This window comes from Pleurodeles waltl, chromosome 7, assembly GCF_031143425.1.
Source record: "Pleurodeles waltl isolate 20211129_DDA chromosome 7, aPleWal1.hap1.20221129, whole genome shotgun sequence".
Lineage (NCBI taxonomy): Eukaryota > Metazoa > Chordata > Amphibia > Caudata > Salamandridae > Pleurodeles > Pleurodeles waltl.
The window spans coordinates 1,026,979,238-1,027,004,275 of record NC_090446.1 but is presented as its reverse complement, the minus strand read 5'-3'; the positions used below and the strand labels follow the sequence as shown (position 1 = coordinate 1,027,004,275).

Genomic DNA, 25,038 nt, shown 5'->3' with positions numbered 1-25,038 from the left:
CTTAAAGTATTATTTACATAATTTACATACTTAATAATAAAATAAATAATTACGATTAATTTAAAAAATATATACCTTAATTATACATAATTAACTTCCCACCCTGTACCCCTACAATCCTCACAACCCGCTACAAAGCTACGTTTTACTATTTTACAATTAAATAAAACATACCAATAACTTAAAATTACAAACTATATTTAAATAAAAATAACAATTACACAAACAATATAAGACACAGACAATATATTATTTAAACAAAAAACTTAAAAAAATGACACTTCTTACCTTAAAACATCAATATTTTTGTCAACGATATTTTTTCACACAGTTTTTCTGTCATGATATTAAAAACTCAATATTGCTGTAACTCAATTTTGATTTAATATTTCGTCTGATACGCCTAGAATCTCCTTGGTATGGTTTAGGAGGAGAGGCATTCTAATTTGCTCCTAGCTGGGGCAGCGGCCTGGGGCAGAAGAGTGCTGCCATGTTGGATTTCACTAAGAATAATACATTGTGGGATAACTTACAGTACAATACAATACAGTACGTTAAGAGGGCTATACTGTGTTAGAAAAAGAGAAGGTTTACCCTTGTGAACATTCACTGGTCAGGGCTGTCCAGAAGTCTTCCGCATCTACTGGCTAGTGATTTCTATAAACATGGCATCTTGCCGCGACCTCATCAGAACTCATCTTGACCTGAAGAACAGAAGAGCACTGGGCCTTTTTGTCTGAGATTTGAAGAGCTGATCCTGCTCCCAATTGTATCCAGGACTAAGAGGTGTGTACCTACAGGAACATAAGGAGCTAAAAAAGTCTCTCTTCATGGAGTGACCAGATGACCATTTGCAACTGGATCATGACTGGACTGTGCTGGTGGGCTCTGCTGGAGTGAGTCCTTGCCTGTGCGTGCTGTCCCTGAAGTCCTCGTAGTGTAAGAAGTGACCAAGAGGTGCTGCTCCAGCAAGTTGAAAAAAGTGGATTATCTAAGACCTATGGAGTGTCATCTGGACCTCTCAGAAAAACTATTAAATTTCAAAAGGACATCCTTGGATAGAGCTTCAAGGGTTGTCGTTCTGGAGGCTTTCACCTCCAAGAAAGAGACTAAGCACCTGATTACAACTTTGGTGGTCCTATTACCAGACTGCCAATACAGCGGTGGGGAGGCTGCTGGCACCGCAGTATTATGAGTTGCCCACCGGGCTGGCCGGCGGACACAGTGTGGCAGCATTGGCTTCGGCTCTGCCATGGCAGACAGTGCGCATTCCGAGTGTGCTGACAGGGGTGGCCCCATACCTGCCTTTCCGCAGGTTTTTCCCTGGCAGAGTCCCCACCATGGAAAGGCCAGCAGGAAAGGCAAGTCCTAATCAGTACGGGGTGCCAAAATCTGCACCACCAAGGTTGACCACAACTTGCACCACCGCCAACCCGCTGGTATCCATGATCCTGGTGGTGGGGGAGGTCAGCTGGTGGTCCAACCTCCAGCATCATAATATGGTGGTCGGACCACCAAGGTTGCGGCAGTCTGACCACCACCCCAGGTACATCGGTCTATGGACTGCCATACTCTTAATTGGGCCCTAAGTACAAAAGTAAAAATCTTGACTAGATAAAGGTGTGAAAAGTATTTGACCAATGAGAGGACTTTGGTGGGCAAGAAATTAGATTTTTTTCACTCTGAGCTTTTCCCACCAAAACCAACAATTTCAGCAGGACCTTGGCCAATTCAATGGATACCCAACTTTGAGTGAAGTTCATCGGATACATTTTTCAACCTTGTTTCGCTGGAGGATTTCGACTTCTTAAAAGTGAGGAGGTAAAAACGTTTGACAGTGGCGACCTGCTTTGTGTATCTGACCTTTAACAGTCACCTGAAGTTACTGCCTATATTTTGGTCAATTTGTGAACAGTGACTTTTGATTGGTGCTTTTCTTTCCCATGGCACTTTTTTTTGCCCTAAAATGTTAAAAAAATGTCTATGGCTCCCCTGCAAGGATTTTAATAATTTGGAAGGTGTCTTATCCAGGTGAGTGGTTGACACCTGTCCGGTATAAGTCAATAAGGACGCTCAATGAAGGACCACACACCAATTATGAATACAATTTAGCTTTACTAGAATTTCAGGTAAATGTATGCATTTAGCACATCAACAATGGTAGAATAAAAATAGCAATGAAGAGCATCTATTTATATATGAGTACACTACAAAGGGTATCTATGTATATATATGAGCAAATAGTTCATTGACAGATATAAGCTTTGATTAACTGTATACCAAAATGCGTCACACTACGATGTTCGGGAAGCAACATATAAACGAGTTGAATACTTCAGATAAGCTTTGATTTACTGCACACCAAAATGCATGTTTCAATTACTGCAGCAGGCTCACACTACGATGTTCAGAAAGCAAAATATAAACGAGCTGAATACTTCAGATTAGCTTTGATTAACTGCATACCAAAATGCATGTTTCAATTACTGCAGCAAGCTCACACTACGATGTTCAGAAAACAAAATATAAACGAGCTGAATACTTCAGATTATAAACATAGTGCAAGCATAATAATCAATCATAATAATAGAGCAGAGAAACAAAGGCCTTTCATCCCTGTGTTGAACTTAACTTAGTCCACAAAATGCTGGGAAGCCCTCTACCACCTGCTTGGACCTCTCCCCCTCTCAAGCGTCACGGTCTCTGAACAGCAAACAGGGAGGCAGCGCTGGGCCTGGAGATGGCAGCTTTCACAACCCCATCTGCGAGCTTCAAATCCCTCACCCGCACTTCAGTGCTTAAATAACTCAAAGCTTGGATTCTATTCCTTTCTGGCATTTTCTAGCAATGTTATCAGCACTTGTCTCTTGGCTGCTCTGCCCCCTCCCCAGCCATTGTTTTCATTCCCTCTTCTCCCTGTACTCTCATTCTCAAGGTTGAGACGGAGTCTCCTACACAAACAAGCTTGAAACTAATATCGTGAACTTTTCCACGTTGTTCGGGTTTCAGCAGGCATCACGCTCATCTACACTGCTCAAGCTAATTAACCCTTGCGTCACAATGTCTTCCGCACCTTTCCCTATACTGATCAGAAGGTATTTTTCCCAATAAAGTTTTCTTGATTTTTATGTTGAGCGCGCAAGCACTCTGACGTGCTGTGGGCTTTTAACCACAGCCACTGCACGCCCATCACTATCATTCTTTTGTAGGCTTGCCTTTCAAAAATCCTTTGTAATAATTGGTAAATGGTTTATATTTGTCCCTCCTTGGGGTGGTTTTCTTACCGCCTTAGACCTTGACCTTATTACATGGATAATTGCATGTTTGCCGATATGTTTGACTGCGAACAAAATTATTTTTTATTTTGTGTCTCTCCTTCACGCTCATGCTCATGGTGGCCGTGGTGCTTTGAATCAGCTCGCTTATGTCAACTGTTATACTTTTCATTTTCAATTTAAGTGGCAAGAATAGTCCAGTTAGGAATTTACAAGGCTAATAGCTGTAACTCAAGCAAACGTAAGACTTATTGCATTGCAAATGCTTGTTAGAAATTGGTTGTGAGATTTGTATTATGTTGTGTTTTGATGTTTTATTTTGGTACTGCTAAATATATTAGATGCTTTTCCCAAATTAAGCCTGTATGTGCTGTGCTATGGTTACCCGGGTTGAAGGGAGCTTTACATTATGAAACTGTGTGTGTTTAACTCAACAGGATTTATTACTTGAGAAAGATTCACCCCCCTAACCCTCCCAAACTATCAACCCATTTTCGTACATTCTGGAATGAGGCAATTTATTTGAGGACACTGTCAGAGATGCTATTCATGCAGACAGAGTTCTAGTAGCCACTGAGAGATTGAAGATGACTAAGAGAGACTGGTCATTTTTGCTTGTGAGCATGCTATCAACAATTTGCATTGTCAGAAGCTAGCTAGACATGTAGTAGGTTACATTTGATTTTGTGGGTCTAACTTTCAGTACTACTGCTTTTTGCAGGACCATACCAAGAAAGGGAAGTAGGTGACAGGCAGTAGTTTCTGAGGTCTCTATGGCTTAGTTCAGTTTCTCCAGCAGATTCAAAATTTGGCCAGTTTTCAGGGAGTAAATAACAGTGTGCAAGCAGGTGACAACTATCAGACCTGTCAGCCTTGGGGTGGTCTTTTTCCAAAAGTTGTACCTTACTCCTCCATATCTTTCTCATCTTGTTTTTGATGACCGTGGGACTCTGTGCATGTTACCACTGCTAACCAGAGCTAAAGTGTGTGTGCTGACTCCTTAAAACAAGGTAACATTGGGTTTCCCCAACTCGCATATTTAATGTGCTTTTAAGTCCCTGGTAAAGTGTTACTACATGTACTCAAGGCCTCTAACTTAAGGCTACTAGTGGGACTGCAGCACTCATTGTGCCACCCACTTAAGTAGACTTGCAAACCTGTCTCAGGCCTGCCATTGCAGCCTGAGCCTATGTGTGTAGTTTTATGTGGACATTTCGAGCTGGCAAAATCAATCTTTTGTACGGCCTAAACCTTCTTTTTTTATGCATATAAGGGCATATTTAAGAGCCCCTAGCGGCATTCCAATGCCACATTAGGGTAATTTTTTCATGATAATTCATGCTAAGGCAAAGGTGCGAATTCTGAAACATTGCAGTCACATTAGATGCAAAGTTCAGGGAGCGCCTTTGGTTGATCATTTTACAACTCAATCATTTGGCTGAAGATTTGAGATGGGTGGTGATTGAAAAAGTAACCATGAATCCACGAGGCGGAGATATAGTGAATATCCTCAACCTGTAGGAATGTAAATGGATCCATCTCCTTAATACAGTGGTTTTAGGTCAGAATGAATATGAGGAAATAGCTAAACAGGTGGCTTGTCTGAATTGTGGATATTAGGGACTTCCTCTTTGAAGTTGATTTAGACATGGTTTAGTGTTTTTCTGAAATGTTCAAGAATCTTGGGTTTTAACGTAACAACTTTGTTGGTGCTGGGAGAGTTTGAAAAGTTTTTGTGTATATTTATTACGTTTTTTTGTATTATTTATGCAAGATTGTGAGTTTACCCTTTGGGGGAGAAGAGAGGGTTAACTATCCTATATCCTGTAACACAGTGTGGTTATGTTTTCCTTCGTGTCTACCTATGGTTATACATGGAGTGTAATTATACAGGTGAGGTTTTGTGTCCATACGGTCATAGAGAAAGGTTTAATCCCATTTAGCTTTCCTTTGAGAGTGATATTTTGTTATCTCTAGAGATGATTAATCTTCTGATATCATGAAAAGTAGCAATTTGCCCATTCATTTACGTGGTTATTGATGAAAAACGGCCCGTTGAAGGAGAGAGGGTTAATCCCTCTTCGTAAACTCGGGTATGTTATTGCTCTCTAAATTTGATGTAATGTGGAATTAGCACTCGCGGTGTTGGGGAGGAGAGGGATAATCTTTATCCTTCCTGGATAAACGCAGTTACATTGTCTCCCCCTGTGTTAACGTCAGTTTGTACGTAACACGAATTTATGAAGGCGGAAGTTTGGCGTTCCTCAACCGAAGCCGGACGGAAGGGAGGCTCTGCCATGAAGCGGAAAGGTGAGTGAGCTGTGTTGATTTACTTCTTTTCCTTTTTGGATTAAAGAAGTGGGGTTAAGTCCTTCTGGAGCCAATAACGTGAGAGTAAGGTGACCCCCCTCTTCAAATATGGAGGTGAATGTTTTGGTTGTGGGTTCGCCGATGTTATGTAAATCCGCCTGGATAGGAGTTTTCACTCCTTATCCAGAGGGGGGCGTTTTGGCTGGGATTACTGATATTATATAAACCCGTATGAACAGGAGTTTCGACTCCCTATTGGGAGGCTAGTGAATCAATATATATGTATATGAAAATGAATTGTTTGAAATTCGTTTGATTTTTTTTGTAAGAATAGTCTATATACTGTGTGATGATTGATATTTCTATTGCTATTTTGAGAGGAATTAAGTATCCAGTAATCAGGTGAATTGTCTCAGGTTTTGAAAAATTAAATTGTTGGTAAGACAGCCTTTGGATTTTGCAAGGAAGAAAGTTGTATACACCTCTCCTTCTTATGAATTTGGTGAGTGATTGCATAGAAGGCTCCTTTCTATATATTATAGTTGGTTGAGTCTTGAATTTAATTTGGTATGGTGATGTTGGTTGTTTGATATTTTACGGGATAAGGACATGGAATTTAAACCTAAGTGAATGAAATATCACTTTCTGACAAATGGTACTCAGGTATCAAGAAAATTCTAGGTAAGTTAAATGAGTTTGTGGCTTAACTTACTACTTACGTGCAGCACATGATATTGCAACCAATAGGAGATTAAAGTTTTGTTCCCCCCACATTTTTTGATAGGTTGCTCCGAATCCTTGTTAGTGTCCTGAGGAAGACCCGATTTCGAGGAAAAAATTGGTCCGTTTTGGTGTGGAGGGTTGAAACATAGAAGAGCTAGATTGAGCCTGGAGTGCTGTGATGTTCTCCAGGGGGCAATAGTGATGTGGGCATTTTACCCAAACTGAGTGTGACATATATTGTTGTAAAGTGGTGCATGCACAGGCTCTCATGTATATAATTTGTATATAATTGGTTGATAAATTTCCTTATTATTTAAAAAAAATATTTTCTTTTCACAAGCCCTTTTTCTTTACACACTATTTCTTTGGGTGCTTGGAGCAACTCTATATACATTTTTAAAGAAAATTTGTATTGTCAGACTAGCAATAAATTACATATTGTTTTATAAATTGGTGTATCAATATTACTTGAGATCAAACTAGTTGTTTGAGCTGCATGTATGTTTTAGGTTGAAGAATTACTTTTTGGTGCAATTATCTGTTGGACCATTGTAGTTGTGTGACATGATTTTCACAGGTCCTTGGGTTACTAATGGGTTACCCTCTGTATATGTAACTGAATACATATCTGGGTCAAACTGATAGTTGGGCTGTTTGTGAATTCCCTCTAGACAGTGACACAAAGGGAACTGAGGTGTGTCCTACATATTCTAATGAGTCTTCCTGGGCTTGAGTAGGAGGGAGGAGCTGACTCCTGCATTTGAAAGGACTGTGCCTGCCCTCACACAATACAGATTCCAATCCCCTAGAGCAGTGGTTTTCAAACTTGCTAATGCCGCACCCCCCCCCCCCAGTGGGAAAAAATAAATCATCGGGCCCCCACCTCAGAATTTTTCAAAACTATTCTATTAAGTTAGCAATGTTTAAATAAGTCTGGACTTATTTAAACATTGCAGTTAAGCTCTGTTACCTTTTTACAAATGCAATAAACATGTTTCTTCTTTAAACAAAGCACCATTATCTGCATAATCCTTCTTTTGGCCAGAGCCTTGCACCCACATGGGATCACTTGTGGCCCCCCTAGGGGGGCCCGCCCCCAGTTTGAAGACCCCTGCCCTAGAGTGTGTCTGAGGCAGAGCAAGGAAGAGGCAGGGTCTTGTGCACTACAACGACTTTCCTTTGACGTTTGCCTACTTCAAAGGCAGAAATAAGTATCGAACTACTAACCCCACAACTCTAGAGCACTTCTAGATCAAGAAGAACCTCTGCTAAGGAGAAGAGCTGAAGAACTGTGAGGAGAAGTACTGCTCCTTTGATGTATGTGTTTTGATGGGCTGGCCTGCAGTTGCTGCTTCTGTCTTAGAGATGATTAACACTGGACTTTGCTGTGTATCCTGCTTGTGAAGATTCTCCAAGGTCTTGGACTGAGCTTGCCTCCTGTTAATAAGTCTCAGGGACATCAAAGACTTCATCTGCTAGGGCCTGGGCTCTCTTGTTAAGCCCCCCTGAATTTCCAAGTGGTGCCACATCAAGTCCCTCAGCCCCTGGAAGGAGGAGGTGGTAGAACCAGAGTGAAAATCCAGACACCGGAGCCAAGCAGCAGAAACATCGATGCCGCACCTGCACTGCAGCTGAAAAATCAAAGCAGTGCTGGTGAAATGGACGCATCGCCCGCTCAGTGCGGATTCATCGCTGCTGTGCGTCTGGATTTTCCACGCATTTTCCTGGGCATCAAAATTTTCAACCTTGTCGCAGGGACTAGAGGGTGCTTGTCTGAAAATCGACACATCGCTTACCCAGCAGAGAAAGAATCGATGCACGGGCTCACTTGCAAATAAGGAATAGGCGCATTTCTTGCTTTTCTGATGAATGCTCGCCTGCGCAGCTTTATTTTTGATGCATGCCAGGTACTTTGTGCTAAAACATCGCACCCATTGATTTCTATGGATTAAGACTCTTTTTACTTTAAAAGCTCATATCTTTGCTTTTGTATGTTCGATTTTTGTCATTTTGGACTTGTTTGATTTAGGTAAATATTGGCAAATTTTCTAAACTGGTGTGGAGTCATTTTGTGGTGTTTTCGCTGTGTTACTCTGTGTGTTTGTGCAAATACTTTACACATTGCCTCTGAGATAAGCCTGACTGCTTTTGCCAAGCTACCAAGGGGGTGAGAAGGGGTTATCTGAGCTGTGTATCTCCCTTACCATGACTACAGTGAGGATCCCTACTTGGACAGGATGTAAACTGACTGCCAACTAGAGACCCCATTTCTAACAACTGGTTAATTTGGAGTTTTGTTGTGGCTTCACCCTGTCAAGAATTGTTGTTGCTGTTAAGAAGGGTTTCAGCCCGCCCCCTCAACCAGTAACCTAGTTTCTTACACATAGGCCCTCATTACAACCCTGGCGGTTGGTGTAAAAGTGGCAGTAATACTGCCAACAGGCTGGCGGTAATTACTGCCAAATTATGAGCATAGTGTATAGATCTCTGATAGACAGCCACTTTACCACACTGACCACCAGGGCGGAAACAAAAGGCACCATGGCGGTAGCCGCCTACAGCCAGGCGGAAGTCAATGATCCGCCCACCATATTATGAACTAGGAAACCTCCACCTTTTCTGGGGCGGTACCAACAACATCAAAAGCCTGGCGAAAACAGACCTCAGAAGGGAAAGGACTCACCATTGGAGACACAGGGAACAACCACGCCGCCATGGAGCCCGATCGGCATGTCTTCCCCATGGTCTTCTACATGCTGCTCCACCACGAACACCAAGGACGGCGAAGATGACAACGGTGAGTACAGCCGCCTAGCACACAAGGGAGGGGGAGGAAAAAGAAAGTGACATACACATGCACCACACCCCCCAACACCATACACACAATCAGCTGCAGTACTAAAACATATTTACCCCAGACCTCGGATGAATAATTCAAGCACAAAACATTTTAGAAAAAGTGAATGTAATGAGAGCAACACATCAAGATAAATACGTGAGGCAAGATAATACATATATATATACATATGTACATAAAAAGGGACACAGCCCAGTCCACAATGTACGTTGTCCACATGGCCACAGGCCAAATTCCAAGGACACACATGGCACAAGCCTCAACATGGAGAAAACACTGCAGGGGCATCAGTTGGGAAATAGGCAGGCACCTCAGGAGGATGGGAGACAGGGGGCACCTCAGCCGGCAGATGGAACAAGACCACTGGTTCTGGAGGGGGCAACATGCCCTGTGCTTGGTCCTAGGGAGTGCAAGGCCACAGTATTACAAGTGCCCACATGCTCTGGAGGAGGCAACATGCCCAGTGCTTGGTCCTGGGGAGTGCAAGGCCACATTCTCTCAAGAGGGTGACTTGCCAACATGCTCTGGAGGGGGCAACTTGCCTTGTGCTTGGTCCTGGGAAGTGAAAGGCCACAGTCTCTCAAGTGGGTGACTTGCCCACATGCTCTGGAGGGGGCAGCATGTCCTGTGCCTGGTCCTGGGGAGTGATAGGTCACAGTCTCTCAAGTGGGTGACTTGCCCACATGCTGTGGAGGGGGGCAACATGCCCTGTGCTTGGTCCTGAGGAGTGCAAGGCCACAGTCCCTCAAGTGGGAGAGTTGCTTACAAGCTCTGGAGGGGCCAACATGCCCTGTGCTTAGTCCTGGGGAGTGCAAGGCCACAGTCACTCAAGTGGGTGTCTTATCCAGTCGTTCTGGAGGGGGCATCGTGCCCTGTGCTCTTGATCCTGGGGAGGCTGGGGTAGGTGGGTGTCTTACCCAGTGGTCCTGGGCAGGGCATTGTGCCCTGTGCTCTTGATCCTGGGTAGGTGGGTGTCTTATCCAGTGGTTCTGGAGGGGGCATCATGCCCTGTGCTCTTGATCCTAGGGAGTGCAAGGTCACAGTCTCCCAAGTGGGTGTCATACCCACTGGATTTGTGGGGGCAGGCCACACAGCAGCCCATGGAGGCAGGATTACATACCGTCCACCGGCGGTGACAGCTGCTCAATGGTGGTGGTGGTGCTGCTGCTGCTGGGGTGGGGGGAGGCTCCTGCCTATCCTCTGCAACCTCGGACGGATTCACAACCACAGTTGGTGGTGGGGGCTCCGTTCACAATTCCAGCCCCAGGCCTCTTGTCCTTCCCGTCTGCTGGTGCTGGCTCCTTGCTCTTCCTGGCAGCTGGGGCAGGGTCCTTAGTCTTCCTGGCAGCAGCTGGGGCAGGCTCCTTTAACTTCTTACCAGCAGCTGGGGTAGGCTCCTTTAACTTCTTACCAGCAGCTGGGGCAGGCTCCTTAGTCTTCCTGGCAGCAGCTGGGACAGGCTCCTTTGTCTTCCTGGCAGCAGCTGTGGCAGGCTCCTTTCCCTTTCGGCTGACTGCTGCAGACTCCTTCACCCTCAGGACATGTGCCCTGGATCCTTTTCCAACACAAGTGGTTGTGGTGACGACTAGGCCTGAGGACTGGGTGGCTGAGATGCTTGGCTGGGTTTTTGCAACCCTGGCCAGATGTGCAGGATGGGGGAGGGGTAAGGAAGAGTTCAATGGTAGATAGGAAAAGTTTTTTAGGGACACTGGGGTGGGAAGAAGGAGAAAGTTTGGGAGTGGAGAAAGAGAGAGTGGTTGTAGGAGGTGTCTGTCTGCTGATTTTGGGTGCAGGTGAATGGGCTGGATGCTGTTGTGAAGTGGATGGCTGTTGGCTGTCTGTGTGCTTGCATTTGTGTACCTTGGAGGGGACAGACACAGTGGTAGAGGACACAGGGGACGTGTGCATGGCTGTTGTGGAGGTGTCTGCCAGTGAGGTGTGTGTTCTGCTAGGTGTGGTAGTGATGCTGGTACTGGATGATGGTGTTGTGCATGCAGGTGTAAGTGTAGACAGAACTCGGAGGGTGGTGGAAGAGGCGGAGGGGGAAACAGTGGAAATTGTGGATGTTGGTATGTCTGCATCTGGATGGTAATTGTGTGAGTGCCTGTGGGATGAAGTGTGGTGCTTGTGTTTGCCTGTGCCACTCTTGTGTGTTGTCTTGTGTGCATGCTCGTCTGCCTGTGTGCTTGGGATAGGTTGGGGTTGAGGAGAATGGGATTGGGAAGAGGAAGGTGATGGGGGGAGGGTGTAAACAGGGACAACGGCTGCCATCAGACAGGAGGCCAAAGCTTGGATCGATCTCTGTTGGGCTGCCAAGCCAGTGTGAATGCCCTCCAGGAATGCACTAGTCTGTTGCATCTAGGCTGCCAGCCCCTGGATGGCATTCACAATGGTTGACTACCCTACAGAGATGGATCTCAGGAGGTCAATAGCCTCGTCACTCAGGGCAGCAGGGCCTACCGGGGCAGGGCCTGAGGTGCCTGGGTGAAGGAGATGCCCACCTTCCTGGGTGAGCAGGCACGGGCAACTCGATGAGGGGCTGCTGGAAGGGTGGTGCTGGTAGGTGGGGCGGTCACAGAAGTGTCCGCCACCACCAGGGAGCTTTCATCGGAGGAGGTATCTGTGTCTGAACTGTCCCCTCCAGTCTCCGCAGTGGTGCTCCCCTCACCCTCCGTCCCACTGGTGCCCTCACTGTCAGTGGACTCCGCCTCCTGGGTCCTGTGGGATGCAGCTCCCTCCATCACCGGTGCCCCTGCTCCTCCACCAGATGATTCTAATGTACATAAGGACAGGGTGACAAAACAAGAAGGGGGGGAAGAGTCATAGGATACATTTGGTCAGTGGCTGCACCAACACCACCGTTGGCGTACACAGCACCCTCACACACAGGGAACAGGCCTACACACTATGTATTGCAATACCGGTGATATTGCTAGCCACCAAGGCATGGGGAGGGGCACACACCGGCAAATCCAGCACACCTGGGTTCCACGCAGCCCTGACCAGTAGTGGATGCCTACGAGCTGGATTGCAGGATTATCCCTTCTGAACCCCTTGCCGCCAGGGGACCTACGCTGCAATGTCAGGCCTGGCCTAGGGGCACCCACTGACACACATCCACCACCCAGATACCACCCCACCAGGCATTACTAGTAATGATGGGCATGGTACGCACCCCCTTGTGGCTGCTGTGATGCCCTCAAGCACCCATTCAGCTCTGGATAGGCCACCACCAGTATGTGGGCCATCAAGGGGGTCAGGGTTCGACGAGCACCCCTTCCTGGTTGGGAGGCCATCCCCAGCTGGGCCTCCGCTGTTTTCCGTGCCCGGAGTCTCAGGTCCTCCCACCGTTTCTGACAGTGGGTGCTCCGCCTGCCGTAGACCCCCAGGGTCCGCACGTCCATGGCAATGGCATACCCTTCTTTTGATGGGCGCTGACCTGCAGAGGCAATACACACAGGAAAATAGTATTAGTCGGACAGTCCTGCCTGTTACACCAATGGCCCACCATACCCCTTCACATCACCATTTCCACACACATGGCTCAGCACACAACCAATAGAGGACATCCACCCACCTCCCTTACACAAGGCCTTCACACACCACTCCATGCATTCATGCCACATGCATCATGCCAACAGTGTACTCACCTGTTGGTCTGGAGGCCCATTCAGCAGTCCGTCCTGGGGTAGGATCCCATCCACCAGTCTCTCCAACTCTGCCGAAGTGTAGGCAGGGGCCCTTTCCCCAGTCACGCGGGTCATGTTAGGTTACAGACACAAGTCACAGTAGCACATGCAGTGTAGGTCCTCTCCTGTTAAAGGTCAGGTAGCAAGTGACGAATTAGAAATAAAATGGCAGTCACGTCCGCTGCGGTGCATACCGTCACCGCCGGTGTATATCACTACTGGCCACTGTTACCCATAGGGCCCAATTATAACCAATGAGGAGTTGCACGACGGTTCCCGACCGCCTCCCGCAATGGCTCACAAACGTCAGCAGAATTACCTCACTTCCACCTGTCCCTCCACACAGGACAGGCGGACACCATTTCAGAGAGGGGCAGGGATCAGTGCATTATGCCTTTGTCCTGAGGAATAGCAGCATCCCAAATGTGATGGGCCAACTACAGAGGCACGTGGTGTGGCTAATAGATGAGCTCTGGTCCCCACCCAGTATATGTTTGTGTATGGGTATGGTGTGGGCCATATGTGATAGTGTGTGGCTAAATGTTGTCTCTCAATATTGCAGGTGACTCTGGTTACCCCAACCTATCTTGGCGGCTGACCCCTGTGAGAAATGCCAGGACAAGGGCAGAACAACATTACAACGTTACAATGAGGCACATGGGCTAACTAGAAGGATGATAGAAAGGACCTTTGGCCTCCTGAAGGCCAGGTTCAGGTGCCTCCATCTAACAGGTGGATCCCTGTGCTACTCACCCAAGAAGGTCTGCCATATAACAGAGGCATGCTGCATGTTGAACAACCTTGCCCTGAGACGCCATGTGCCTTTTCTGCAGGAGGAGGAGGCTCGAGATGCCTGTGTGGCAGCAGTGGACCCTGTGGACAGTGAGGATGAGGAGGCAGAGGATGAGGAAGAGGACAACAGAACAGCAGTCATCAGACAATACTTCCAATGACATACAGGTAAGACAGTGTTACTTCACATTTCATTGTCATTATTTTTCAATTTCTGTGGCACTGGCATGCTGTTATTTCTCACTTCTGTGTCTACTTACTGTACCCTTTGGCAATTCATTTTACCGATGTTGGTGCCTCACAATAGCTCCTAGTGTGATCTCTGCAGCCAGCTACAGGTCATTAACATATACTCATTTACTGTACAGTTGAATTGCAATGTTTGAACCTGGTTAAACAAATTCATACTTAACATTTTTGACATACCCCATACTTCTATTTTTCCAAGGGTGTTTGTTGAAGTGCTAAAATATTGAGGGGCACGTGGAATGGGATGGGGTGATGATGGAGGAAATTCCAGGGTATTGTTCCAGTCTGTAGCACAGGTGCATTGTCCAAGGGGCCACGGGAAGGGAAGCAATGGCAGTTCAAGGTGGACAAGGTGACAGAGTGGGACACAATGAAGACAATCAGGAGAGTCTCATTTCCTGGAGAGAGTCTTGGAAAGTGTCTCTGGCTTCTGTCTAGATCGCAGGGATAATTTGCGGGGTGGTTCTCCTTCTGCAGGGGTGGGGTGCTGGTGGCCTTTTGGTCCTGTGGCGGGGCCTCCTGGCCACTAGCGGCAGCGGAGGTGGAAGGCAGTTCAGATGTCTGGCTAGTGGCAGGGGCCTGCTGTTGTGTGAATGCCTCCCTCATAACATTGGCCATGTCTGACAGCACCCCTGCTACGGAGACCAGGGTGGTGTTGATGGCCTGCAAGTCCTCCCTGATCCCTTGGTACTGTCCCTCCTGCAGCCACCTGTTCTCCTGCACATTGTGCAGGATTTGGCCCATCGTGCCCTGGGAATGTTGATATGCTCCCAGGATCTCTGCAAGTGCCTCCTGGAGAGTTGGTTACCTGGGCCTGTCCTCGCCCTGGCACACAGAAGTCCTTCCAGTTTCCCTTTTGGACTGTGCCTCTGTCCCCTGAACCGTGTGCCCACTGTCACTGACCCCAGGTCCATGATTGTCTTGGGTATGAGGTGTGCCCTGGGGTCCCTGTAGAGGTGGACACACTGCTGATTGACGTGTCCTGGGGACAGAGGTGTGGGTACGCTGGGAAGGTGCTGTGGTGGTGTTTCCAGATGGGGGAGGCTCTGTGATGGTGTGTGACTGGGCCTTGATAACTGACTGTCTAGAGGTCCCTGATGGGCCAGGTTAGTCACCCAGATCCAGGAGACCAGAGTTGCTGTCATCACTGTGGGCCTCATCAGTTGGGGGACTGGATAATGCTGGCACCTCCTCTCCGGTGACATTGGTTGGGGTACCTGTGGGGATGTAAATGATGTGTTATTGTTTCTGTCTCTGACATATTGTACATCTGCGGCTTGCCATCTTTGGTTGGATTTGCCCTGGCAGCTTTCACTTGTGTAAGTTGGTATGTGATGGGCTAGCTGATTCTAGTGTGCATGCTTTAGTGATGGGTGTCCATGCAGGACTGTGAGTGGTGTCCATGCATTGGTATGGCATGCAGGGCTTGGCATTCGGATGGGTGAGATGTGATGGTGGGGTGTGTGGGACGTGGTGGAGTGATGGGGGTGATGGTGGGAATATGTGATGGCATGTAGGTAGGGGGGTGATAGTAGTAAAGAGTTGACTTACCAGATTCCAGTCCTCCTCCTACTCCGGCCAGGCCCTCAGGATGCATGATTGCCAAGACTTGCTCCTCCCATGCTGTGAGTTGTGGGGGAGGCGGTGGGGGACCACCACCAGTCCTCTGTACACCAAGCTGGAGTCTTGCTGCAGTGGAACGTACCTTCCCCCGTAGGTCGTTCCACCTCTTCCTGATGTCATCCCTAGTTCTGGGGTGCTGTCCCATGGCGTTGACCCTGTCCACGATTCTCCGCCATAGTTCCATCTTCCTAACTATCAATATCTGGTGCACCTGTGCTTCAAATAGCTGAGGCTCTACCCTGATGATGTCCTCCACCACGACCCTTAGCTCATTCTCTGTGAATTGGGGGTGTCTTTGTGGTGCCATGGGTGGTGTGTAGGTGAGGGTTTTCTGGGTAATGTGTTGGGGTGTTTGATGTGGGGTGCGTGAGTGGTGTATAGGTGTGAGTAGTGTGTGGCTCTGGTTGTGCCTGGGGTCTTGCTGTCTCTCTCCAGTGGCAATTGTTTGTAATGGTAAAGAGTTGTGGGTAATGTGGGTGTGTGTTTTATAGTGGTGTGAGTGGGTGGGTGTGGTGTGTGTATGGTTGTCAGGTGTGTGTTGTTTGAATTGTCCAATGTGGTGTTGTTTTGTTTGTGTGTGTTTATTTTGAGCACGGCGGTTTGTACCGCCAATGGTTTGCCGCCATTGAATGTCTGCCGTGGTGATTCGTGGGTCATAATGTGGTGGGCGTTGGCATAATGGTGTGGGTTTTGATACTGCCAGTTTTAACACTGACCTTTGGTGTGGCAGAATTGTGTATGTGGCTGAATAGTGACGGATTGGTGTGTGTGTGTCATAATATGGTGAAAGGATACTCGTGGCGGTGGTAGTATGTTGGTGCCAGTCAGCGTGGCGATAAGTGGGATTTATCGCCAATGTCATAATGAGTGCCCTAGTGTCTAAGCAGACTTCATGATGGGTGAGGGGAGGAGGTTTTTTCTCTATGGGATCTATTTAACAGAATGGATAATGCTGATCAGGTCCTTAGTAGTGACAGGTAAGAAGGAGTGCCATGGGAAGATGTCTTGAGAGGTAACTTTAAAATCGATGTATGGTTCTAGTGAGAGGTGGTACAGCTATGATTGCTATTGATAATTTCATCCCTGTCAATGAAGTTAATACACTCCTCACATTCACAAATAAGGGGTGAAGACATGCAGCATGTGACTACTTTGAATATCATTATGCCTTTATACTCCACACAATACAATGGTTTTGAAATAGTTTATTTGGCTTAAGGAATGCCAGATTTAGAGTCAGAAAATGTGATTGAGAGCGCTAGAAGCACAAGGTATTTTTTATTTTCCAAATTATGTATTTGGAGGTGTTTAGGACTTGAGTGAGCCTTGCTGCTTTGGTTGGCTCCTGTAGTGGGTGATACATTTTTCATCAGGCAAGGGTATGAAAGTAGAATTGTCTGTGTAAAGAAGGGATTCAAACTCAAAACCATTTGAGGTGTTCTTTGAGATGGTGATTGAAAAGGATGTGGTGAGTTCTTTATTGGTTTGGTTTGTGAAGGATTTTTCACCTAGGGTGGTGGGTTTATGTGGTCCTGCATGAGAGGCTTCGGGAGATGTGAGATGAAAGGGTAAAGTTTAGTAATCCGTCCGATAAGAGTAAGGTGCCCAGAATGTGAGAGCATATTGAAGGGAAGGCTGAGGGAGTTTATTAATGTTTAGTGAACACCTGTGATGAGCTCGTCAAAGACTGGGCTTGAGGTTAAGGACAGCCACGTTTCAGAGATTTTGAGGATGGCAAGTTTGTGCTAAATGAGGAGGTCTGCAATTCCAAATGAGTGCTAATGACAGAAATGTGAGTTGATGCATATAGGTGTGAGAGGCTGATGGCAATCAATACTGGACAGTGCAATCAGTATACGCAAGTGTATGATGACAGCCGGGGAGCACTTATGAGTGCTGGGATGCTTGGCATAGGTTATATAGGATGGAGACTCCGATGCTGAGAGATTGAAAAGCCACATGATTGATTTAGGGGGATGGATAAGGTAGAAAGTTACTTCAGTAGTAAGTTGTCAGTCTGGAAACAAGTGTACGGAGCTGATTACGGAGCAGCACAGTTCATTGAAGAGAATTGTTTGGTCAGACAGTAAGAAATGAAACAGCAGATTTAGGAGCAGCAATAAAATGGTATTGGTTTGCCTCAAGTTTTAATAGATGTTTTGGTAAAGGTAGATCATATGTTGGTTTTGTGGGCGAGTTCTGAGTTCTTTTGTCTTGCTTCTTTGGACTAGGACTGTTGCGTGCTTCACAGGGGTATTTTTGTAATTACGAAATTGCCCAGATTCTGTGGAGAACTGAACTCCCTGGACCTTGTGCCTCCTTCCCGCTATACTGTGGAACAGCTGCCGATCTGCTCTGCATCATAAAACCTCATCACCTTGGAGCCTAGCCCAAACCTCAAAGCTTTCAGGAAATTTGTGGCTATCATTTTGAACTTTGTGGTTTCTCCAGCAGCTGGGATACTACAAAGGCAGCTATTTGGACAGGTCACGGATGGCCCAAGAGGGGGAAAATAAGTTAGAATGTGTGCTAAAATAAAAGATGTGCACTTTTAAAACGCATGCACACATAATTGCTTTTCTTCCACAGATAGGTTTGTTTTTCCTTCCTGCATGGCATCACAGTGCTATGCTAGAAATCTGTCACCCCCACAATTACTCTCTACCGGCTCAAACAAGAGTTACTTGGATGTAAGCGCCCACTGACCAGTTGCCGACTTATAAGTGTTCACATTTTTTTGTACTTCCGGTCCAAATGTTCAGTGAGTTGAGCACCCGCTGTTAAGATATCCGGAGAAATACAAATTGTATTTTTAGGCCGACTCATGTCAGTGGCACTGCGTTATTTATCAATAGGCACACTTTCCTTAAGAGTCATGAAACAACAGATATTGTGACATGAATTATATAAATTGCTAATATTTTTATGTCAAGGAAACAAAAGCGACAGTGCTTGCCCTTCCAATGCAAACTATAATCATGCTTGGCTGTCAAATTAGAAAAATACGCTGTTTTACAAGCAATGTTATGACAGGAATTTTGACTCTCACTCACTTTATCAGGGAGCACATGAGCCTAAGACGTCCCACATACATTAGCCAAGAAAATAAAATAAATCGAGAGAAATGTTCCAAAGCAGCATCACCACACTGATACCTGGCATGACCATTAGTTTCATTGTGATAAATTTGCTCGTGACAACGGATACCGTAGAGTGTTCTAGGTGAGTCATCTCTGGGTGCGTTAGAAAACTGTATGAAGTGCTGGAGGGAATATGGGTACTAGAATTTGGAGGCGCAAGTTACTGATGAGTTGTGCTATGTCTGTTCAACCATAGTTCTTACTGGGTAAAGTGAATTTGGTGGTGTAATCAGCTACAGCTTTATTAACAAGAAAGTGTGGAGAGCATGAGAGAAATATATTTCCCAAGACCACTTAAGGGCTAGTGTCAGGGCATCTTTGTTCCGCTTCCACTCACATTAAGCCTGTACCCAGGAATGTTTAGTCTTCCAGTGAATCACAGGGGTTGGTCACAGGGTTCGGAACTTAGTGGTTTCTGGTTTTAGAGCAGTGGAAAAAAAAAACCTTACCTCTGCTCCCCTGCCACTCTTCTGCTCCTCTGCTGCACGCAGGCACAGGCTCCCTGACTGCCCTGCGGCCAATACTGACGCTGCTCACAGCAGCATCAGGACTGGCTGGGAGCAGCCAGTTTATTAAACACAGTTTATTATCCCTTCCTTGTGAAATGATTTGCAGTGGTTACTGCTGGCAGGGGCAGAGGACACTCCTCCTCCCTTATGGAGGAGCTGTCCCTGCTCGTAATGCATGCCCACGTCTCTTCCTTTACAACAACGAGCATCGAGTAAGTATACAAACCAGCCGGCAAGATACCAGCCTCAGTCTCCAAGAGAAGACTTGTCTGTGATCCATAGTGAAAGGCCCAGGCCTGGCTATTACTTGAATTATAAATCCATCACTCGAACAAACCAATGATGACTGAGACGCAAGGTGGGGAAAATATATGCACTGGAGAAACAGTGACATTGCTAACAAGCAGCATGCTTCACCATTCATCTATTGTTCCCTTGCCATTACCTTTTCCTCCTTGCGTTAATGTTTTTTATGTATTTGCAAGGGCTTAGCAGCTGCGTGCACATGCTGCCACCTGGCAGCTCACTTGGCTGACTTTCATGGTACCCCACACATACTCTGTTTCTTAATTTCCATTCGCAAATTGGCATTTATCATCTTGTTAATAAATTAATATCACAGTGTAACAAAAAAAGTCAATAGCTGATAGGCAGCATGTGTGAGCATGCATGCACATTCACTGGTGGGCATCTTGGAATGATTTTTTTGTACTTTGAAAAAAAAATTCCAACATAGTTGCCTATTCGTGCTTATGCATGTTGACATATGGGAGAACATATTGGAATGTTTTTCCAAACTATAAAAAACATTTCAAGATGGTCACATGCTTGCAGACGATGGTCAGCTTGAAATGGTTTTTCTTAGTAATATGAAAAGGCTTTTGAAAATGGCTGTTGGTTTTCCAATGCATGTTTATTGCAGTGGTAGGCAGAACTCACAGAGTTTCACTCAACGGAATTCCGCAGAGTTACACATAAACTCCACGAGATTCCATGGTGTTCTGCCAACAGGTAGAAAATATGCACACTGTGCTGCAATTTAGTGCCAGTCGCGCGAGCAGTGCTGAAAAATTAGTGCAGACTGCACTATGTGGTGTGGAAGTGCACGTGGCCATTCAAATTGACTTTGCTGCCCTTGAGTAGAAAATCTACTCGAGCTGCAGCAAATCTATTCAAGAAGCAACCTTCTAACTGCAACCACTTGTGACAGCCAGCATTAGAAAATCAAGCTTAGGGATGCCAAATCTTGCTCGAGTTTCACAGCTTGCATTTCTGGAGCCTCACAGGAAAACAATTGTGCTACACAGCGAATGTTGGAATTTGACACTGAGATGTCATAACAAGAGTAATGCAAAGTCACCAAAATTCCACAAATGAGATGGGCAGTTTGTTGTTGCTACCACTGAAAGCAGAAGATGCAACATTAGTATGGTGCAACAGGCAAAGTCCAAATGTAATGCCTGACACATGGATGCCGCTTGCATCTCCAATTACAATGCTTCAAATTCCAGATTGTATACCTCAGTCTCTTCTCATGTTTTCAAATGACTTGGCATGAATATCTTAGGCAGCACTCATTAAATCAAGTCTAGAAATATATTTAAAGTACAGAATTACAATGGCCAAGGTTGGTTTTAGTTGAATCCTAGCCAAAAATATTTCCAAGAGGTGCACCAGACTTACTTGAGGTGGAGGAACGTGTTGGGGTTCCTTAAGCTCCAGCTCTTCTCCTGCCCAAAGGTTCCTACACACTTTCCATCAACAGTCCACAGCTTGGCCGTTCTGTCTGAGGAACCACTGACGATGAAGGAGTCAGAACTAAACGAAAACAGTTGAACACTCACTAGCGTGCTTTTGTGGGCCCTCCAGGCACAGAGTAGCGGAGGACGCCTCTCGGGTACCTAAAGCAAGACAAAGACAACATGGTTGAAACTTTAGGGAATTTAGAGAATGTCAAAATGAGGCCAGTGTGTTTCATTTTCTTTTCTTTGTGAATGAGTTGAAATACAGTGTGAGAAAGGTTCCACGTGGACAGTGTTGTCACAAGATGTTCAGTGCTTATTGTCAGTGGAAATGTGGCAGCCAGTGTGTGAGTGCATAAAGTCCCGTCTCAAATCATGAGCAGAGAAAGCTTTCTATGCTGCACAGAATTATTCAATGCAGGTTTATGTGAGACAATTAGGGGCCATAACTGCATATATATATACCTATTCTTATGTTTTGGGTCGCATCAAAAACAAATTCCAAACAACCTATTGAACTACTTTGGTTCTCTGGTCTTGACACAGCAAAACTCTATAAAGGACCACTGTGTTTTGACGAACCCATTTGAATTAATATTTTATTATTTTTCTCTGCCTTATCCTACCTTCCCCCTAAATTAAAATCAAATGAATATATTTTAAATGTTTTAGGTAAAATATATTTCTTTATCACATGATTACACAACCTTTTCCAGTAAATAACTTAATTTACATGATACAACAGAGTGTTTTTTACAAATCGTTTTTAAGTCTCAGATCACGTGCAGCAAATTGAGCTTCAGAGATGAAGGTATGTGCAGCAGGCATTCAAGTCGCAAACTATCAAAAGGGAGTAGAATGCTGACTAAGGGCCTGATTACGAAATTGGTGGACGGATGAACCAACTACCAAACTTGCGGGGAGGACGCCACCATCATACTGGTGGCATCACCCCAAGTGTATTACAATGTTCCCCCCGGCTGACCGGCGGGAAAATTGTATTATGCGTTCCCGATGGGCAGACTGGCGGAACAGTGGTACAATATCAGTCTTGGCTCCTTTGAGGGAGCTGAGGCCAATAATGTGCACGGGTCCACCTGTGGCCCACGGCACTGGATTTCTGCCAGCCTTTCCATGATGTGGTCTCTGCCATTAAAAGGCTGGTGGAAAGCTGAGTTGTAATCAGCTAGGCAGCGCTGAGTTCAGTGCCGCTGTGGCTGAGTACAACTCAGACCACTGTCAGCCCATCAGGAACCATGTTCCTGGCAGGGAAGGTGGTCCTTTGGTGGATTCACCCGGCAGGGTTGTAATGTGGATGTTGGACTGGTTGAAGTGTGGCGGTCTGACCGTAACCATGAGTGCGGTGGACTAAGAACCTCCAAACTCGTAAAGAGGCCTTAAATAATTGATGAATTTTGGCAGGTAGCGCTACACGTCTCAGTCATGGCTGCGAGTTTTGGTCAAGATGTATTTGTATATGTGATAAGGCACCTTTCTCCTTGAGACAGGATCGGCTTTATTGACTCTCATCAAGACCTCCTTTCCACAGAGTTGGATGCAAAGCTTGAGTTTTGATTCTGGACAGGCCTGATGCCGATTTGGTGCATGTTAACAGATAAAAAACAGTTGGGAAGAGTCATGGGACATTTTTGTGGCATTCATTCACTTATTAATTACATTATTTTGCATGTCATTTAATGAAGCAGAGACCAGGCACTTAGCTGAGCAAGGAAGGAAAGGAGTGGCCCAGCAATTGCAGAAACAAACATGGAGGTCAACACTAAACTCAAATCCGGTATTGAGTGTGTCTGACAAGCAGAAAACAGATGAAAGAAGATTAACCAGTAACCACCTAACCAGTTCAGATTGAGCATAGAAGTGCAATGTTAGAATATTAAGCTATCCTAACATGATGTTTAGCTGTATTGGAATGTAGACGGGGTATTATGATGTAGGTACACATATTGACGCTTACGGAATGGAAATGGAGGGCATGTTCCAATTGAAGCAGCTGCCCTTTCTCTGCTGAAGGTTACTGAAGTGTTAACTTTTTATGTGAAATAAAGAAGTACACGAAATCTGCATGGTTTATTACATAATTTTGCAGACGAACAGTGTCTGTGCCTGGGGCAGACATCATATTGGGTAACCTCCAACCCTGGAAAGGTATCACTTGTGGAAAGAAGGTGCTAAGAAAAAAAAGCAGCTGATGAAACTAATGCAGAAACTGTAAGTGGCCTTTTTCATAACTGGGCAGTCCATAGGGAATGTGAACAGATATCCTGTGAAGGACTACTGACTGAGGAAATTGTGACTTTGCACTAAATGTGCAGAGTAAAGGACTTAAAGCTGACTTCACTTTACAGGATTGATATCCGGTGTAATTGTATTCCATTGCACTAAGTTGTGATTGGGAGAAGTGGCAACAGTAAATTGATGCTAGTTGAATTATAAGTGATTATTTTTGTGACCTCTGCATTGTATAAAAAAATAATTAACATTGTGTGTGCATTTCCTCACGCTTGAAGTTTCCTTGAGACAGCATTGTTCAGGCACTGTTTAAAAAAATAACTAATATCGTGCGTGTATTTCCTCACACTGAAGCTTCCTCAAGACAACATTGTTAAGAAGACTGCACCTTGCTGATGCACACCAATCACTTTGCTGGTGAACTGCATCATATAACAAGCATTTACAATGCAACGGGTCTCGTGTTTGCTCATGTTAGAGCTGATCGCGTTGTAAACTCCTTACCTGACTTTTCACCTATCGGGCAAAAGTGCATTTATGTACCTAAGCCGAAAAAGTGAAATTGACTATGTAAAGCGTTCGACTTCTGCCAAGCGAGATCGCGCTCGTAAATTAGAGAAAAAGAAGTCCACGAGCCCGATGGAAAACAGCGAGCCTCGCATGTTTTCTGTACTTGGTCACTGCGCTCGAGGAGGGCTTGCCACCGGAAAAGGCATGACGTATGCGTGCCTTCGACTAGTGAAAGCAAGCAGATTTTATTAGGCAAGCCCACGAACCAATAAAAAACACTGACGTGAAGTTGACAGGGCTCCGAGCCCTTTTCTAAATACAAAAGCATCTTGCTGCGATACGCATGCGCGAGCGCATGCAACACAGGCTCAACCCTAAAAATAATTACGGTTCCTCTTTGCCCCATGTGTTTGAGTCCTCGAGGCAGCATTATTCAGGCGCGTGGAGTCTAACGCGAGCCTTTCTAGTACCAAAGCCTGTCTCCTTGAGGTAGCATTATTAAGGCAGGTGGGATCTAACGCCAACACAAGCCTTTCTAGTAAAAAAGCCTGTCTGCAGCCTGCAGAGAATCTAAATGCCCGGGTTAACAGAGGCCTCTTTAACTTACCATCTATGGTCTTGCAACAAAATGAGAGGTATGAGCAGCAAGCTCTAAAGGGAAGGAAATAAAAAAAAAGGAAGGACCATAAATGAAGTATAATAAGAAACAAAGGAAGGACCATACCATAAATGAAGTATAATAAGAAACAAAGGAATGACTAAAAAAGAAGTATCTGAAGAAACAAAAGACTACTAGGAAAAGAGGGAACAATGCATACAATTATTATTTTAGGCAATTATTGTAGACAATTGTCTTAAGAAGTGTTTTTGGAAGAATGAATTCCCAAGCTGTTGGTAACTGACAACAGGATGTAGTTTGTTTCTGCAGTCAAGTCAGAGTTTCTAGTGAGATTAGATATCAGGCACGAAAGAGTAGCAATGTTCTAGCCAAAGCCCAATGGCCTAGTGGAAAGAGTGAATCATATCATAATGGATAACATACAATTATTATCTTTGACAATTGTTTTACCTTCTTATACTAGTCCATTGTTTCAGTATTTTATTTTAGTTTGTTAATTTATATTTCTTGCAGGTATGGCTGAACAGGGTATGGCAGCATCCCCCACCTTTTTGTCATTGCCAGGAGAACCAACAATTCCCTGGAAGAGATGGATAAATATTTTCTTTACGTACATGTTAGCCATGGGAGGGGTGGGGGGCAGGTATCGGCCAGTTAGGAAACAGGCCTTTCTCTTACACCATCTTGAGATTGAAGGAAGAAGGATCTATGGTAATCTACATGAGATATCATTGGGAATGGGAAATGGAC

General features: G+C 45.5%; 1 protein-coding gene across 1 annotated transcript in view; it reads right to left on the bottom strand.

The window, feature by feature from the left end:
* The window catches only part of LOC138245864 (cilia- and flagella-associated protein 337-like), a 1,005,044-nt gene that overhangs the window by 194,826 nt on the left and 785,180 nt on the right, over positions 1–25,038 (bottom strand). The window contains 1 exon segment of the mRNA XM_069199842.1: positions 20,851–21,068. Coding sequence (XP_069055943.1) covers positions 20,851–21,068 — 218 coding nt within the window.